Here is a 17,867-nt window from a genome sequence, read left to right on the forward strand (position 1 = left end):
CGATGTTAGGGCGGCTTGGCCCACATCTATTAATTATTTCCAACACATGAATTTTGTTGACCGATCTTAAGAAGTATACAGGCTGGAAATCTCCGACAGTTTTCAAACGGCACTACCTAAAACCCTTAGAAGCCCTCAAATTTCAGCAGTGGCAGCTGGAAACACAGTTTCTCCTGATTCTTAATTTTTACTATAACTTCTTGTAGCCTTCCCTTCTACCTGCCCCATTGCACCCTTCCTTAGTTTAGTCGCCTCCATGTATTGGGTTACCTTGAGTTTGCTTTTGTTCATCATTCTAATCGGATTCAGTTCCATTCTTTTGTATATATCAACTTATATCTTGTCTTTGCCTAACCTGTATTGTTATTGTTTGTTGTTAGGCTAACTAATTTTAAGTGATAACCCGTGTTGTTTTAGGGCTTATACTTCCCTTAGGGTAAGACTGTAATTTTAGTTGATTATTATACTATTAACCTTACAAGTGTTTAACTTTACCTTCTTAATTTATCTGTACTGTTCCTCAAGCTTGGTGTTTGGCATTCTCTGGTACTATTTCACAGGCCGACACAGGTCAAGCCCAGAAAAGGGATTTTGACGAAGGAAAAATCTATTTCTGGGCAACGACCTGTGTCGCCCTGTGAAATGGTTCCTTTGATACTATTTCTGAAGAATAAATATTGCTATTCATCCTAGAGAAAAAAGAAACAATATAATGCCAAGATAAATGGCTCGCTCACTTCTTATAGAAGTGTCGGTATAGTAAGGAGCGAGTGGAATCACTACCAGAGGTCCCTTGCCATTTAGCTTCTTCCTTCGACAAAACCCCGAACTACGGAGGAGCCGTGCTACAGCTCCCGGTCTACTACTACCGTGAGCGCCTCCGACGCCTGAGACGTCATTCCTGAAGATAGCCTCCAAGCTTGGGGTAAGCTGGGTGAGGATAATCTAACTACAGGGTGGGGTTTCACAGGGCGACACAGGTCGTTGCCCAGAAATAGATTTTTCCTTCGTCAAAATCCCTTTTTAGGAGGTATTTTGTTATGCCATTGTATAAAAACAATTATTCAACTGCAAAAAGAAACAAAATTGAGCAATCTACCTTGAAAAGTGTCAGAGCTACACATCTTTGAACAAAAAAGGTATAAACATTTTTATGCTTACTACTTGAGTACTGTCACTGCCCACAGATGTACTGTAATTGTTTATAAGAGTCATTAGCAAAAAGGTTAAAAGTCAATTTGTTAATTTGATTATTGAAACTAAAATACAATGATTGATTGTTTGATGACCAATTTTTTTTCTAAATGAAATTGTAAAGTTTAAGTGTTTTTTTTACAGACATTTAATAACATATAAGTCTTGTACATTGTTTTGTAGTGTTTTAAGTATCATACAGATAGTTGTATAATTTAAATTTGGACCTTTTAAAGTTTTTCACTCTCCACACTTTTTATAAATTTCTCTTCATTAGGATCGTGTTGGTGGAAGAATTGCCACATTTCGTAAAGGCCCATACATTGCTGATCTTGGAGCTATGGTAGTCACGGGGTTAGGAGGTAATCCCATTAATGTACTCTCAAAACAAATTAACATGGAGCTTGTTCGAATCAAACAAAAATGCCCCCTCTACGAGTCTAATGGAAATACAGTAAGTTACATTTGAGAACAGTGTTTATGGTTGATTAACAAAAGTTAGGACAGTAATTTTTTAGAAACATGTTCAACTCTTAATTTTTATGATATAGATATATTGTGAAATAACTTGTAGAGATGTTGAAATATAGTTTATTGTTATATCTAATAACAGTGCAGCTGTAGGATTTGCTTTGTAGTGTCATTCTCTTAATCACTTGAAGAATGCATCAATATAGTGGTAATTGTTTAGAAAGTATGGCTGCTGTTTGTCTTTATAGGAGTTACTCTTATGGTCCCGTTAGAGGCTCCATAAAACAGACCAATCAATATCAAGAATTCTCTCATAGATGGTCTTGGGCCAGAGTAGTGCCTTTTAACACATTAAGTGGACTCAGAGGCAGGAAGGCTCTTTTTCTTGAACTTATCAGCAACTGTCCTTTATATTAATATCCACCCCTCTATCACAGATGTGGTAACAGTGCACAGTTTGCACACCAGACATGTTTATTAGCTCAAATACCAAGATGTCGCAAGTATCTGCTGAGGAAAGTCAACTGCATAGTCTTAAGCCCCTTATGAAAACTTTCTTGTGATAAATTTGCTATTTCAAGCAAAACATTGGCCATAAGCTCTGATTGAGGCATGACCAAGCGAGGGAATTCATTGTTAGGTATAAGAGTTGCGCAGTTAGCTTTTCTCTTTAATCTTAGCCACTCCTTAATATCATAGTAAATATGAATTTGGTAAATTTTTATCCATCCATTAGGTTTTTGATTTGTGTATCTTCTTTTAGCCAACTATGTAAGGAATAACATTCTGGCCTAACATTCCTTCTTGACAGGACCTCAAATGGCAGCTTATCTTTCTGATATAAGCATATTGCCCTTTCTCTTTATTTTCAAGTATTTCATTTTGAGAAATGTTATTCAGAAATGGTAAATTAGAAATACCCATAGTTAAATGTAATATTAAGGTTTTTTTGAGTTTTAATAATTGCTTTAAACTATTGGCCTTGTTGAACTACTTTTCTTTTGTTTACCTACACCAGAGGCTATTAGATTTTAACCTCTACCCTGGTTAAGTGTACCTCAGGTGGCTTGATTTTGGTAGGCTGCAGAAAATACCTTCCTTTATTAGTTAATTGATTAAGGACTGGACTTCATCCCATTTGAAGACTGAAAAGCATTAGGAGATGAAGTGGAAATCCTTTATATGTATTCAAATATAAAAGATTCTAGATCAAGAGAAGATACAGGAGGATTAAAGGGAAAGTATATTGATACCAATTCAAAGGCAAGGGAAATGTTCAAGAGTGTGGTGATTATAGAGGTATGAAACTGATGTCCCACACCTAGAAGATATATAATAGAAATAAAGATAGATGCCAGACTAAGAGAGGAAGTAGAAATGGGAGAGAACAGCTGGGATTTATGAAAAGAGTTGGAATAACAGATGGTATGTTTTGTTTGAGACAGCAATTGGAGAAATTCAGAGAGAAGCAGAGAGACTTATGCATGGTGTTCACAGATCTTAAAAAGGCTTATAATAGAGTTCCGAGACAGGAAATTTGGAGGAGGTTGAAGAAGATGGTCTCAGAGAAATGTGTATGGATGAACAGATGTATTGGAATGTGTATACCAGAGTGAGGAGCACTTGGAGTGAGTGAAGGATTTGAGGTGAGGGTTGGATTGCACCAGTAATTAGCCTTTAACCCATTTATTTTCAATATCATGATGGATTGCATGACAGGGAAGGTGAGAGAGAGACAGTGCCATGGAGCATATTATATTCAGACGACTTTGTGTTGTGTGGAGAGAGGAGGGAGGTTCTGAAGGGGAAGTTGGAGAGGTGGAGAGTAGCACTGGAGGATAGAGGAATGAGGATAGCAGGTCAGAAACATAATAGTATGTGTACCACCATTGAAGGGGATGGCAGGGAGAGTATGTATAAGGTTAGATGGAGAATAGATAAAATATTTGAACTTCTAGGGTCTATATATACAAGAGACTGGATGAGGAAGTAAAACATCGGATACAAGCAGGATGGAACGAAAGGAAGGCTGCCTCCGGAGTTCTTTGTGCCATCAAGAATAAAGGGAAAGTTCCATAGTGCCAGCTATGGTATATGGTACAGAAACAACAAATATGACAAAGGCAGAGGAGATGAAGTGGTGATAGCAGAGATAAAAAAGTGTGTATAGATGGATGTCTGGTGTAACAAGGGAGGCTAGGATTAGGAATAAGGATATCAGAGGGTCAACAAAGGTGGTTGAAATAACAAAGAAAGGGTAAGAGGGGAGACTGAGGTGTTATGGATACCTACAGAGAAGAGAGGAAGACCATTTTGGAAGACATGCTATGGAGATAAAAGTAGTGTAAAAGAAGAGGAGGAAGACCAAGAAAGAGATGTAGATACTGTATGAGGGAGGGCGTGCAAGAGAAGGGACTTGAAGCAGAAGAACACCACCAAGTTAGATGGAAGCAGCTCATCCAAAACTGTGACCCCATATAGAAATGGACTAAGCTGAGAAGAAGATTGTTTAATTTGATTCAATAAATAAAATTAATATATTGTAAGAACTCAACCACTTGCTATATTAAGAACTCAACCACTTAGGCTAGGTTAAGGTAGCTTTGAACTAGTCAGGCTTGGCAAAGAACTCAACCACTTAGGCTAGGTTAAGGTAGCTTAGAACTAGTTAGGCTAGGCTAAAAACTCACTGCTTGCTGGGTTAAGAACCCAACCACCTAGGCTAGGCTGAGATGGTTAAGGCATATTCAACTAGCTAGGCTAGGCCAGGCTAAGAACTCAACTAAACTACTTGCTAGGTTAAGAACTCAATCACTTAGGCTAGGCTAAATCAGAAAGGCCAACAGTTCCTTATCTTCCTTCACCTTGAAGCCTTCCTGGTCTAGCCTCAAGTACCTAACCAGAGAGTAGGTCTGAATCCCAATGAAGGCCGGATGGCTTGATTGAATGAATCCATTGACTGGCATTTGCTCAGATGTTCCGAATTACTGTTGGGTAGGTCATCATCTCTTCCACCAGAAGAACTACACTCTTGAATAATGGAATAATACCCTGAATTCACCTTGAGAAGGAAGACGCTGGAATGTGGCTGTGTGACTAACCACGTACATGGACGTGTGATGAACCACATACATGAAAAAGTTACGTATGTCTTATTTTAACCAGACTACTGAGCTGAGCTCTCATAGGGCTGGCCCGAAGGATTAGATATTTTTATGTGGCTAGGAACCAGTTGGTTACTTAGTAACTTGACCTACAGCTTATTATGGGATCCAAACCATATGATATTGAGAAATTAATTTCTAATCACCAGAAATAAACTCCTCTGATTCCACATTGGCAGAGTGGGGTGCAAACTTGGGCTGCATACATGAGTGTGGGATGAATCATGTACTATATGGATGTGGGACGAATCACACTTCTGTGTGTGATGAATCACGTACATGGACATGCAATGGGTCAAGCTCATGGTCATGCGATGATCCACATACATGGAGGAGTGGTGACACATGTAAACGTTCGTGTGATGTAGAACGATCTATAAGTGAACATCAGGGAGAAGATCACCCTTTCCTAGAAGTCTCGACCCTTCACTCTGGAAGAAGCATGAAGAAAGTAGTATCTCAATCATGTACATGGTCTTGATTGATGTATAAAACAGTGCAAGTGAGAACATCAGGAAGAAGGTCACTCCTAGCTAGAAGTCTCTCAACCTGACTCTGGAAGATGAACTGCAAGAATAGGACGGACCTGCATCATGTACATGGACATGAGATGAATGACGAACACAGCCGTGATATGTAGAACGATCCAAGTGAGAACGTCAGGGAGAAGATCACTCTTTGCCTAATTCTCTCAACCCTGACTCTGGAAGATGAATGGTGACAGTAGGAACTACATCAAGTTCATGGATGTGCGACGAAACACGTGGCCGTGATCACCTTCGCCCCCTAAATCAGAGCCGTCTCATCATGCAATGAACTCAAACAGGCGGAGAAGAGGATGAACCAGCCTGAGAACTCTGATGCAACAGCAGATCAACACAGACTGGAACATCATGGACGAGACTGGGAGTGACATCTCAGGTGGAGAAGTACTGAGAATGACGTCATGCCATTCAGACTGGTAGACCAAGTCAAAGGTCTCAGTGACGACGAAGATGGTGAAAAAGTCTTCTTTTGTCTCCTACAGCAACTGGAGGGCCTCCTCAGGACAAGTACGCATGAGGAATACCGAAGAATTTACCAAGAAAATCCATCGCCGAAAGAAGTGGAAGAGAGATTGCCCCCTCACTAGAATGCAGCACTGTAGAACTATGCAGTCAAAAGGAGCTCTCTCCCTCAGGAAAGAATGTTTATATACTGTGAGAGCAAAAAGACTCATTTGTAAGGATAAAGGGAAGGAAGGAAGAAAGCCGTATGACCCATGTTCCTCCCTTATCAAAATGTCGGGAAGAATGCAATCATACATCATTAAAATTCGTGTTGAAGAAGTGTAGGAATGTTCTTCTATGCTAGACAGCTGAATCCTAGCATAAAAACCTTATCTGCAACATGAGCCCCTAACGTCTCAAACATCCCAAAACACAAATTCTGAAAGACTAAAACGTTACCCAATACCACATTCCCAGAAAATGTGTAACTAGATAAAATCAAAGATGCATAAACATTAATATCATGATACAGATGTTTTCAAAATGTCTTCAATATAACCAATCTAAAATCTAAAGAACAAAAGGTAGCTGGTCCCTCTCTCCCTGAAAGGGCAATATCCCCTTGGCAGACGGATCAGCAATACACATAACACAGCCGATGACGAAGCAGAGTTGAAAAGGCATGAGGCACACCTACTGCAATTTGCATCTGTCCCAAAGGAAGGTCAACATCATGGAAGGCCGTCTAAAAACATTGATGTCCACGGGACTTCTGGGCTGGATAAATATGAATCAAACCACAAGCTTAAGTAAAAAAAAAAACTGGCTTGGAGGGGGAAGAGAGCAAAGTGAAAGTCAACTCTCCAAGGTGGTTAAAGAAAGACGGGTGCGTCACAAGGTTCTGAGCCCAGTTGGTGACCAGCATCCACCTAGTAGCTGCATGCGCTGCCAGATTCCTTGCTTTACAATCTTTGATTGTTTTTTAACTGGTTTCCAGCTGACGCTAGAAGATTATCTTATTAAGACCTCAGGTTTGTTAGCTTTGAAAAATACAAATTATTTAAAAATTTGCCATTTGTTCATATGTGGAACAAACCTTTGGTCTCAACAATAGGGTAATCTTCTAGCACCAGCTGGTAATCGGTTAAAAAGCAATCAGAGATTGTAAAGTAAGGTAATTTTTTTATTAAACCATAGAAGATGTATGGGGCCAAAATTTATCTGTACCAGAATGCTCTCCTGAAAATTTTTTTTTAATTTTCTTTGATTGCTCTATTGTAACATTAAACTTCATACTGTTAATGAATATTATCACATTGTGAAACTAAAGCGCTGAACTTTGTCATGATACGTTTCAAAATACTTAATTATAGAAAAGCATTGAAAAGAGTAAACTTAGCCACTATGAAAATGTTTTTTGTAATTCACAATAAGTGTGAGAAATGAGATTAACAAGTTCTGTTAACAAAAATGTAAAAAGTATGACAGACTCCTTATCCAATGATGTGACAGTAATTACTATTTGAACCATGTATGATAAAAAGTAGTACATTCAGAACAATGTAAAATATACTTGGATGTCATCAATTTGCCTAGCAGAATAATAGTTTATGTCGCTTCTATAAATTTTGACGTAATAAAGTATCCATATGTGCCATATTCAATTTGTTGCTTTGTTGCTTTTATGATTTATGGCAAATGTATCAGGCTTAAACTGAGGTAAGATATACTCCAGAAATTTGTAATATGCTTGTTTATCCAAGCCATTATTCTGTGGAACAAAAGTTACCTAATATGTATTTTGCTGTTTAAGGAATGTGGTTAATAACTAGTCCACTTGTTTTTCACTTCTATGTTGATGTTGATTGCTGTTTGGGGTTACCATTACTTGACTTATAGGGTATGGGTCCTGTGATTTTTATGGATGTCATACTTGATAATCATATCATCTAGTCCTTTATTTTCAGTATGAATGATCTAGAGCTTATTTTTTTTATTTGCAGGTTCTCAAGGACAAAGATGAAATGGTTGAACGTGAGTTTAATCGTCTTCTAGAAGCCACAAGTTTCTTATCTCATCAGTTAGACTTCAACTACATAGATAATCGTCCAATTAGCCTTGGAGAAGGCTTAGAATGGGTTATTAAGTAAGCATCAGTGTTAATCTTAGTTTTAAAGAAAGATTACTTAGGTATGATAAAGCTATTTCTGTTTGACAACAAACCATTCATTTATATTAGCCCATGTTCATGATCTTCAAGAATCCTAAAACACATCATTCCCAAATGAAAAGAAGAATGTCTGCTGACTGGATGTACCCCACTGTGCATGTGCTCTAACGGATCCTGGCCTCTAGGCAGGAAACACGCTTGCTTTTTTGCGTCTTGTAACCACCTCTGTAATCGTATTCATGGCTACTTGTGTTTTTTTATAGCACAGCTGCTGTTCATCCTCAAATGATTTACACTCATGGTCCCCCCTGGGCTCCATAAGACATTTCAGCTAATATTTTTTGGATGGTTACAACCAGAATAGTGCATGTTGACACAATGATAGAATATAAGGGACTCAAGAGAAGAGGGCTCTATCTTTGTCTACAGCAACTGTCTAAGGTTCTTCCTTTATCCTTTACACCCTGATGTGGCAACAGGGTGTATGTCAGTTATATTTCCCATCACTCACTTGATCTCTGCTGGGTAAAGAACCTCCATGGTTTCGCTCCCACATTTTTTCCCTGAAAGTTAATTCGGTCACCATGGAATAACTAAAGTCAGGGGCAAGTTTAAGTCCCAGTGAGAAGTTTTGGATCTTTAAAATTTTTAACTTGTAGGTTTATATTTGTTAAAGTTGGGAGCCAGTGTGTTTCATGCAAGGTGAGAAGTTGAGATTGGATTGCTAGACTATGCTACTGTGCCGTGCTGTCTTTCTGTTTTCTTGTCCAACAAAGTGCTATTTAACATTAATTCAATAATATTAGATGTTTTGGTTTTTGAAAATCATTATGATAAAAAATTGTAATAGTACAGTAATATTGTTTCCTGTCATTTCTTAAAGTCTATGTTAATACAGCTGTCAAAGGAAAATAACATTAATTTATGCCCAGTCTTACATACTCTTGACCCTTATTCTGGACAAGATATTTGAAGGGTATTTAAAAAAGAAACGTCTCCGTAATTCTCGTTATTATTTTTTGCCACTCCTTGGGATATTATATGAGGAAGGTTGACCAACCAGTATTTTTATTTATGTGAATTATCAAGCAGTTATATAGCTACAAGCTTCCTATCATGGCAATCCAAAATTAAAATCTTGCGGTGGAGGTACCATCACTTGTGTAGGTAACAAAGAACCACCCAATACAACTCAACAGAGATCTTTAATTCATTTTCTGCCGGCTACCAACTAATATCGGTGGTTTTTTTGTGCAGTCCTGTCAATCATTTTTTGGACATTTGGTCCTGTTCTTGGTGAAGTATTCAGTTTTTTTGTGACTTTTCATTTTATTGTTGCTAGCTTTGGTTAACTTTATTACAAAATTCCTCAGTATGTCCGATTCTAGTTCTTCTGGTATTTGGTATTGTACCGAGGGATGTAAGACTAGGCTAGTTACACTTAATTATGACTCTTACACAAAGTGTGTTAAATGAAGGGGGCAGGAATGTAACGGAGACCAGCAATGGAAAATGTTTCTCTCATTCTGAAAAATGTGTGGAGATAGGAAGAGGAAGGTAACCCTTAGAGCTTGAAATAGGGCTAGTTTAGAGGCAATTCCTTTGCCTTCAGTGGCTGAGGATAACACTATTTCTTCCCCTTTTATTCCTACTATGTCTCTTGTTCTGAGCCCTCCAACTCCCTTATCACTTACTCCTTTACCAGCTTTCTGTGCTCCTAATCTCAACACCATTGCCAGTCTCAAGTCTAGGTCCGATAAGAAGTGTTATTTTTTTGTGAACACTGGGATGGAGTTAGGTCTTTCTTTTAAGGTTTTTGTAGAGAAAGCTTCCAGTGCTAGAGTAAGTGCAGTGCAAAGTGACATTGCTATGTGTTGAGGTGGTGGCTGTCCATCCCACTAGTTCTCCTAGACAAGGTCACTGTCTTGGTCACCCACACTTGGGAGAAGACATACCAGAAGTGCAAGGGAGGCTGGTGGGGTTTACCTATGGGCAGTCACCTTCTTCGTCAAGCCTGTTGAGCATTCCGAGACTGAGACAGAGCACCACTGGAAAGGGATCCCATTTAGTGCTCCTGTGTCAACAGACTCAGATGGCTCTTCTCCTGACACTGGCACCAATCGACTGCCTTGCAACGTCTGAAGAGGCACTGAGCTGTTGCAGACAGCTCTCCTCCATCTGTGAGGAGGTATAAGGATACCAACCTTAGTCCCCAACCCTCCTGCAGCTTTGCTGTTTTGCCTCCTGATGTCTCCTCAGTGCGTTCTTGCCAGTCAGCCTGGGACAGTATGGATTCTCTTGACGAACGCCTGGTGTTGGTCTCTTCCTGGTGAGCACCCATCTCCGTCCAGGCACTTATATCCTCCTGCAACAGTGCGCTTGGTGCCTCCTTCAGCTTGCTCAGCACCAACTGTCGAGCGCCCGGTGCCACGGTCTCTTCATCAACAGTCAACACAAGAGGACCCTTTCTTATCTCCAATTTGTGGCCATCTTGAGGACCTTATGGGTTTCCTACAGAAGTCTGCAGTCTCCAAGAGGGAGGAACCCTTGTTGTCCTTGTCCCCTATCTCTTTAGATGAGGAAGAACCAGAGCATGGTACAGCTCCCTCTTTGGCCTATTTGAGCCTCTTTAGATTCTTTTTGGCTAATTGCCTTGACCTCTTTGAGCCTGCTCCTCTGGTTTCACCTGCTTCTACCTTCCTCATGAGAAAGCAGCCTAATGACTCAGCCTGTCTTCCCAAGTTAGTCCTCTCATCTTCCTCGAAGAGATCCCTGCGGGAGGTAGAGGAGTGTTTGTCTTCCAAGAGAAATCAAGGCAAAGTGACCCATGCTTTCCCTCCTTTTAAGCTATTGAAGAAGTATCAATTCTATGCCACTGGAGAGGCTCCTTCCTTGGGAATTTTTGCCTCCTCTCAAAAGGATTTCTCCGGCTTGGTTGATGCTACACGACGTGCTGCCTTCTCCTCTGCCAAGATTATGTTTTCCTCCCTGGAGCTCGATCATCTTGTGAGGAATATTGTCAAGAAATTTTCAGTTTTCTAGACTGGACAATAGAAGCTGAGCTTTAGCCAGGTAGATAGAAGAGTGCCCAAACCTTGTAGAAGACTTCTCTTCCTACTGGTTAGGCATGCTTCGTGTGCAGACAAGGCAGTTTGGGATGGCTCTACAGAGTTAGCATTGCTTTTTTCTATGAGGATTCTCAAGAAGCAAGAACTGGGGTGCTCTTTTGCAACAAAAGGAGCTACCACCACTCAGAAGTCTGCTTTTTTGTTTTTTTCCCTCGGCAAGTTATGTATCTGTTCCTGCAGGACACATTCAAGTCTAACCACGATCTCCTGTCACAGCCGACAAAACGTCCCAAGCCAGCTCCTGTGGTTGCCTCCAAGTCTTTTTCTCCTCATCAGCAGACATTTCAAGGGGGAAGATCAAGATTCCGGTCTAGACCTGACTCCAATCTGCTATTCTCTTCAAAATCAATCAAGAAATTGTCTGCCAAGACTCCCTATAGCAAGTGAGAATTTGGTCTTTCGTGCCTCAGTTGGTACCTCTTTTGGGAGGAATGGAGCTGCAGAGGGACCGAACCTTAGGTAGTTTAAGTGCTCAGAAGAGGCCTCTCCATTCTTTTCATGGAAAGACCTCTCTTATCCAAGTCATCACCGACCACCTTGATGGCTTACTCGTAAGGTCCGAGAGGTTTTTGGCCCTTGCTCAAGAGGTCAAATCCCTTCTGTGGAAAGAGGCAGTAGAGGAGATAGTGGATCAGGCGACAAGTTGCTCTGTCACATCCTTTCTCCTCCAGGGCGAGTGGATGGTCTCCCTTGATATGCAGGACACTCCTACGTCCAAATTCATCCAGCCTCCAGGGAGTACCTCCAATTCATTTTTTGGGGCAAGGTTTTCCACAGGTCTTCACTTGGATCTTAGCACCTCTTTGGAAATGGCTTCAGCTTCTCAGGATCAATGTATCCCTCTACCTAGACAACTGGCTGCTCCGCTCCTTGTCAGAGAAGCAGTGCGTGGAGGACTTGAGGAGGTCACTTTACCTAACACAGGAATTAGGCATTCTGATCAGTTCTCAGAAATCACAGAAGACTTTGACTCAGAGAATTCTTTATTTAGGAATGACTCTGGACTCTAGCTTTTCAGGTTTTTCTCTCCCCAGAAAGGGTTGAGTTGTGTCTCCTGACCGTTTGAGAGTTCCTCGCCTGATCGTCCTGCTCAGGTCTTAATGTTATGGGGGCCGGCCAGCTAATGCCATTCTTTAAGGACAGGACTTTGATATTCATACCACTTAATAAGGTGACTTGGGACATCTCCAAACCGCATATGATTTTCGCCTCTGACCTTCGGTTTTGTGACGCCAGGGCGATTTTTTGAAAATAACCATTTTTCAAATTCTATCTCCTCCCTAGATATTTAATATTAAGACCTGGGATTACTATCATATATAGACCTGATGTAGACCTCCAATCAAATAAAGGATTTTTTTTCTAAAAGTCATTTTTTTGCTAGGTATGAATTTTTCATTATGGTAAAAAAATAAACCCTATAAATTAGGAAAACAAAATTTATAAAAAAAAGACGAAACAAAAATTGGAAAATAAGGCTTCATTTGATTGTTCTATAATGTCTTTCTGAGTTATATACCAAATTCCAATGTCATAGCTTTAAAACTAAGTGAGAAGATAGATTTTGAAGGTCAATAACTATAGTTTTGAGATACGGCCGTTCAAAGTTTTCTTTGTATTTTTATAACGACAATGTTAATAAATAATGATTATTATGAATGTATATTTCTTTTTTGTGTATTAATAAACCAAAACTATTTTACTTATCATAATTTAATCACAAATGATGATCCCTTTGCTCATATATCGTAGCTTGGGGCACTGCGTCAGGCACGACGGGGCACTCCTTCCTACGCAACTCTCTCTCTCTCCTTCACTAACTCGGCTTATTACAGCGAATTTTCTTCTTCTGTATGTTACCTAGATGTTTTCCTAGTATTTTCCGTTTGGCATGATGAAAATTCTTGCCGAAACAAAAATAAACAAACGTAAGTGTAAGAGAATGTCAAGAGCTGAAATTCGAAGTGTAAGAGAATGTCAAGAGCTGAAATTCGAAGTTGTACTCTCTTTTTAGAAAGACAATGTTAATAAATCATGATTATTATGAATTTCATATTCCTTTTTGGGTATTAATAAACCAAAACTATGTTATTTATCATAAATTAAGATCCCTTTGCTCAAAGATCGTAGCCTGGGGGACAGTGTGACGTGTGCTTCAGGCAAGACGGGTGCGTTTACTTACTATGCAACCCTCCCTCTCTCTCTTCACTAACGACGCTAATATCGCATATATGTATTATGATATTCACTAACGACGCTAATATCGCATAAATTATGATATTCACTAACGACGCTAATATCGCATAAATTATGATATTCTGTAATCATATTAGAGCGAATTTTCTTCATCTTTATGTTAGCGAGATGTTTTCCTTGTCTTTTCCTCATTGGCATGATGAAATTCTTGCCGAAACATAGATAAGCATATGTAAAAGCAAGCGAATGTCAGAGGTGAAACTCGAACGTGTAGTCTCCTTGAAGTCTGTGCTCCTACTGATCATGGTTGAACTCCCCTCTGCGACCCACGGAATCTCTTCAGATGCCATTTCTCACAATTTCTTTGACAATAATTATCAAAATTTACAATAACAGAAGAAATATTGCATTTTCTTGTACGGATGAATGTTTTAGGCTTATTGAGTTATGTTTACTAATTACCCTGTAACTATGAAAGTAAGAGGAATTTTGACTAAATATGTCGTATATGTATTCTCAATTGCCATATGAAGCTCCATGAATTTTTTCATGACTGCATTTTTCACCCTATACCACCATATATAGGGATTCCGGCTGGCCCCCTTAACTGCCCACCTCTAGCTTCCCCTCTCATATCTTGGGTTGGAAGAGACCGAACTGTCACCGAACAGTTCCAAGCCTAGTAGGTGACCAGCTTCCACCACATATACGCATGAGTTGCCAGATGCCACAGATTCCTAGCTTTACAATCCTTGATTGTTTTTTAACTGGTTTCCAGCTGGCACTAGAAGATTATCCTATTGTTAAGACCTCAGGTTTGTTAATTATGAAAAATAGTTAAAAATTTGTCATATTTATGAGTTACTTTATCATTCCTTGCTGAAAAAGCTAACTAAGATAGGCATTATGAATTGTTATGTCAAGTCTGCATAATGTCAGATTACTACCTGGAAAATTTTTTGCTTTTAATGTTTAACTTTGCAGCTAATTTATGCATAATTTATATAATTTTTACATTTCCAACAGCCTTCAAGAGAAAAATGTTAAAGAGAAGCAAGTGACTCACTGGAAGACAGTAGTAAAACTCCAGGAAAAACTGAAAAATGTATTAAATAAGGTAAGGTTATGTAGATAATGGTGGAGAACATTTGTGCAGTTTCATGTTTTCAATAATCAATTAGTAATTTGATTAGCAAGAGCAGCACTGCAGTCATATTCTTTTTCTCTTTATATCTCAGTGTTGAACGATAAATACTTGATATCAGTTTTTGTGCACCAGATACAGACAGTATTGCAAGCATATTAAAATGCCCAGTTCTAGGATGAGTTGTGTACAATTTTAAGTTAAGCAAGATTAGGAAATTTTTTAAGATTATCAAAAATAAACTAAGCACAGTAGTACCTCAGACTTCAAATTTAACCTGTTCCAGAAGGCTGTTCGAAGTACGATTTGTTCGAAATAGGAAACAAAATATATCCCCATAAGAAATAAAGGTAATCGGGATAATTCATTCCAGCCAGCCCAAAAAGTCCCCCTTTTAATGTGAAAAGGGGGACTTTTTGGGCTGGCTGGAATGAATTATCCCGATTCCCTTTATTTTGTTTCCTATTTCGAACAAATCGTACTTCGAACAGCCTTCTGGAACAGGTTAAATTTGAAGTCTGAGGTACTACTGTGCTTAGTTTATTTTTGATAATCTTAAAAAATTTCCTAATCTTGCTCTCTCCTTGTTGAGGAGAGAGGAGAGTAAAATCTACTATAATAATATGTACATAAAAGCAGTACCAATTCACATAAAAAATAAAATATTTTACAAAATTTTACTTCATATAACATTCTATTTCATCACTTTACACTCTTAATTCAACTTTTGAACACATTAATAATTATTAATGTGTTCAAAAATTGAATTAAGAGTGTAAAGTGATGAAATAGAATGTTATATGAAGTAAAATTTTGTAAAATATTTTATTTTTTATGTGAATTGGTACTGCTTTTATGTACATATTATTATAGTAGATTTTACTCTCCTCTCTCCTCAACAATACCATGACGCACAATAACTTGAAATCATTCATTCATTATTCCTCAAAAATATAAATGCCTCTTCCCTCTACCTCAAGTTAGCTGTGTATCACCGCAATGACAAATAATTTTGTTAATCGTTTATGCTAAATTTTATTGTGAAAAGCTTTGTTCTCTCATTTACTATTTTGTTAATATTGTTCAACTAGACCATCTCAGTCGGTGCACCGAACACTGGCTCAATTAACTTTTCGTTCTGTATTGCAATTGATTGTTTTCATACTTTATCATTACATTAAATAAATTGGGAAATTCCCATTTTTATGTGAATTGTTATTGCTTTTACATACATACAGTAATATTTTAACTCTCCTCTCCTCTCTCTCACCGTGGTTACATACGATTTTATACATCTTTGGTCCTACACGGTATACAAACTGTAGGTCCTTTACAGTAGGAATTACTTAAGGTGACCACCCCCTATGTTTTTTTTTTTTTTTTTTAATAATTCAAAATACATAATTTCCATATATGTTTTAGATATATATAATACCTTCATCATACAAAAATTTCAAGTCATTAGTAAAAATAATTTTTTTTTAAATTTTAGGTAGTGATTTCTCCACCAATATGACATCAGTTGTATTGAAAATCATACCATAAAAACTACTTTATATACAGAATAATTCTGTGGGGACAGAATTTTAATTTTTTTCTTTTTATATAAGGGATTTTGACGTAAGGAAAAATCTATTTTCTGGGCGAATTGGCTCGTGTCGCCAGCGAAATATCCTTTAATCTATTATTTCTAGGGTAAATGTACTAACACATACCAGAGAATAAATAAAATAAAGAAAAAGGTCAGTATAACTGACTCGCTCACCCTCCAGGAGGGTATCGGTATGAACACTAGGGCGAGTGAGACCACTACCACGAGCCAAATACCAATAGAAATCTCACAACAAAAACCCCCATGAGGAGAGCCGACCCACAGAGTGAGCAGCTCGTACTACTACTACTCCATCCCATGCTGCCGACTGCTGCGCCTCTAGTGGCCATCCTGAAGTTAGCAGACAATCTTGGGCGAAGGGATGGGTAGGGTGGGATTTTCGCTGGCGACACGAGCCAATCGCCCAGAAAATAGATTTTTCCTTACGTCAAATCCTTTTCTGGGCTCAGCTCGTGTCGCTGCGCGAAATCGTACCAGAGAAATAGCACAAGATTGTAACAAAAGAAATAAAATAAAACAGAATAGGTCTCAAATAAAAAATAAAGTAAATATAAAAAAGAGTATAATTGCTAAAAGATACAAATACACAGTGATACAAAATAGAAATATGCTTAAACAAATTACCCTTAATTCTAAACATGTTTCTTATCATAAGGTAATTACATATGTACAGAGGTAAATTGGCTTACATGTAACAAAATAGTATCTGTGTAAAGGCATGTATCAAAATATATAACAGCAATTAAAAATGAGTAAATTAAACAGCCATGATAATATGCAAGGAATGCATATGACTTAATATACAAAACCCGTAATCATTATAAATGAGATGTATCCCCTAGCATAAAAATAAGGGGGTAACATCCATGAGATCAAAATCCATAATCATCTGTGAGTGTCCCTAGCAAAAAATAAGGGGCACCCACTACATCATCATCAAAGCAGCTAAGACACCAGGTGAATGTAAATGAACACGGTAGGAATAGACGAACTGTTGGGTGAAGCAGGTAGAAAGGAGGACTGAATCTTCTACTATAAATTAACTAGAATCAGGGGAAACTATGTTTCCCGCTGCTACTGCTGAAAATTTCAGAGCTTCCAAGGACTTAAGGTAATGGCGTTTGAACACTGTCGGCGATTTCCATCCGGTATACTTTTTCAACTCATCGAAGTTCATGTGTTTGGAAATAATTAATTGAGGTGGCTACTACCCTGACATCATGTGCTTTCGGGAAAGAGTCAGGATTGGCTTGCTTAATAAAGTACAGGATTTGTTGCCTGATGCCTTTTAATGGATAAAGTTCCACCTTTTTCCCTCTAAAGAGGGGACCCGAAGAGGATGAGGAGGTCCTGGACAGAAAGGCTCGTAAGGTTGTAACTGGGCAAAGAGATACATCTTGTGGAAGGGGTAGTACCTTCCAAGGTTCCCACCTCATCAAAGGATCTTCATTCTTTGCTAAAAGCTACGTTCCGGAGAAAGTAGTACTTTCCCCTGTGGGAAGGAATTGAATATGATCCGGATCTCTGGATAAAGCCGACAGTTCTGAAATTCTTGCTCCTGAAGCTAAGCTTAATAAAAACAGGGTTTTCCTTAAGAGCATTATAAACGAGCATGTGTCATTATCGGTTTCTGAAGCCAGTTTTAGAACATCGTTTAAGAACATAAACTGACGTAGGCTTACAGACGGTCCTAGTCTTCTAGCACATCCTTAGGGATAGACGAGAAGTAGGAATCCGTCAATCTATGTTGAACCCAAATTGAAATATCTTTTTCAAGGCTGACTTGTTTGTCGTAATCG

The 17,867-nt window shown here is 38.6% G+C and overlaps 1 protein-coding gene across 1 annotated transcript in view; it reads left to right on the plus strand.

Annotated features, from left to right (window-relative positions):
- The window catches only part of LOC135226955 (lysine-specific histone demethylase 1A-like), a gene marked incomplete in the record, with an annotated part of 193,084 nt that overhangs the window by 73,823 nt on the left and 101,394 nt on the right, over positions 1-17,867 (plus strand). The window contains 3 exon segments of the mRNA XM_064266638.1: positions 1,472-1,648; positions 7,822-7,964; positions 14,339-14,429. Coding sequence (XP_064122708.1) covers positions 1,472-1,648; positions 7,822-7,964; positions 14,339-14,429 — 411 coding nt within the window.

The sequence above is a fragment of the Macrobrachium nipponense genome, chromosome 15 (genome assembly GCF_015104395.2).
Source record: "Macrobrachium nipponense isolate FS-2020 chromosome 15, ASM1510439v2, whole genome shotgun sequence".
Lineage (NCBI taxonomy): Eukaryota > Metazoa > Arthropoda > Malacostraca > Decapoda > Palaemonidae > Macrobrachium > Macrobrachium nipponense.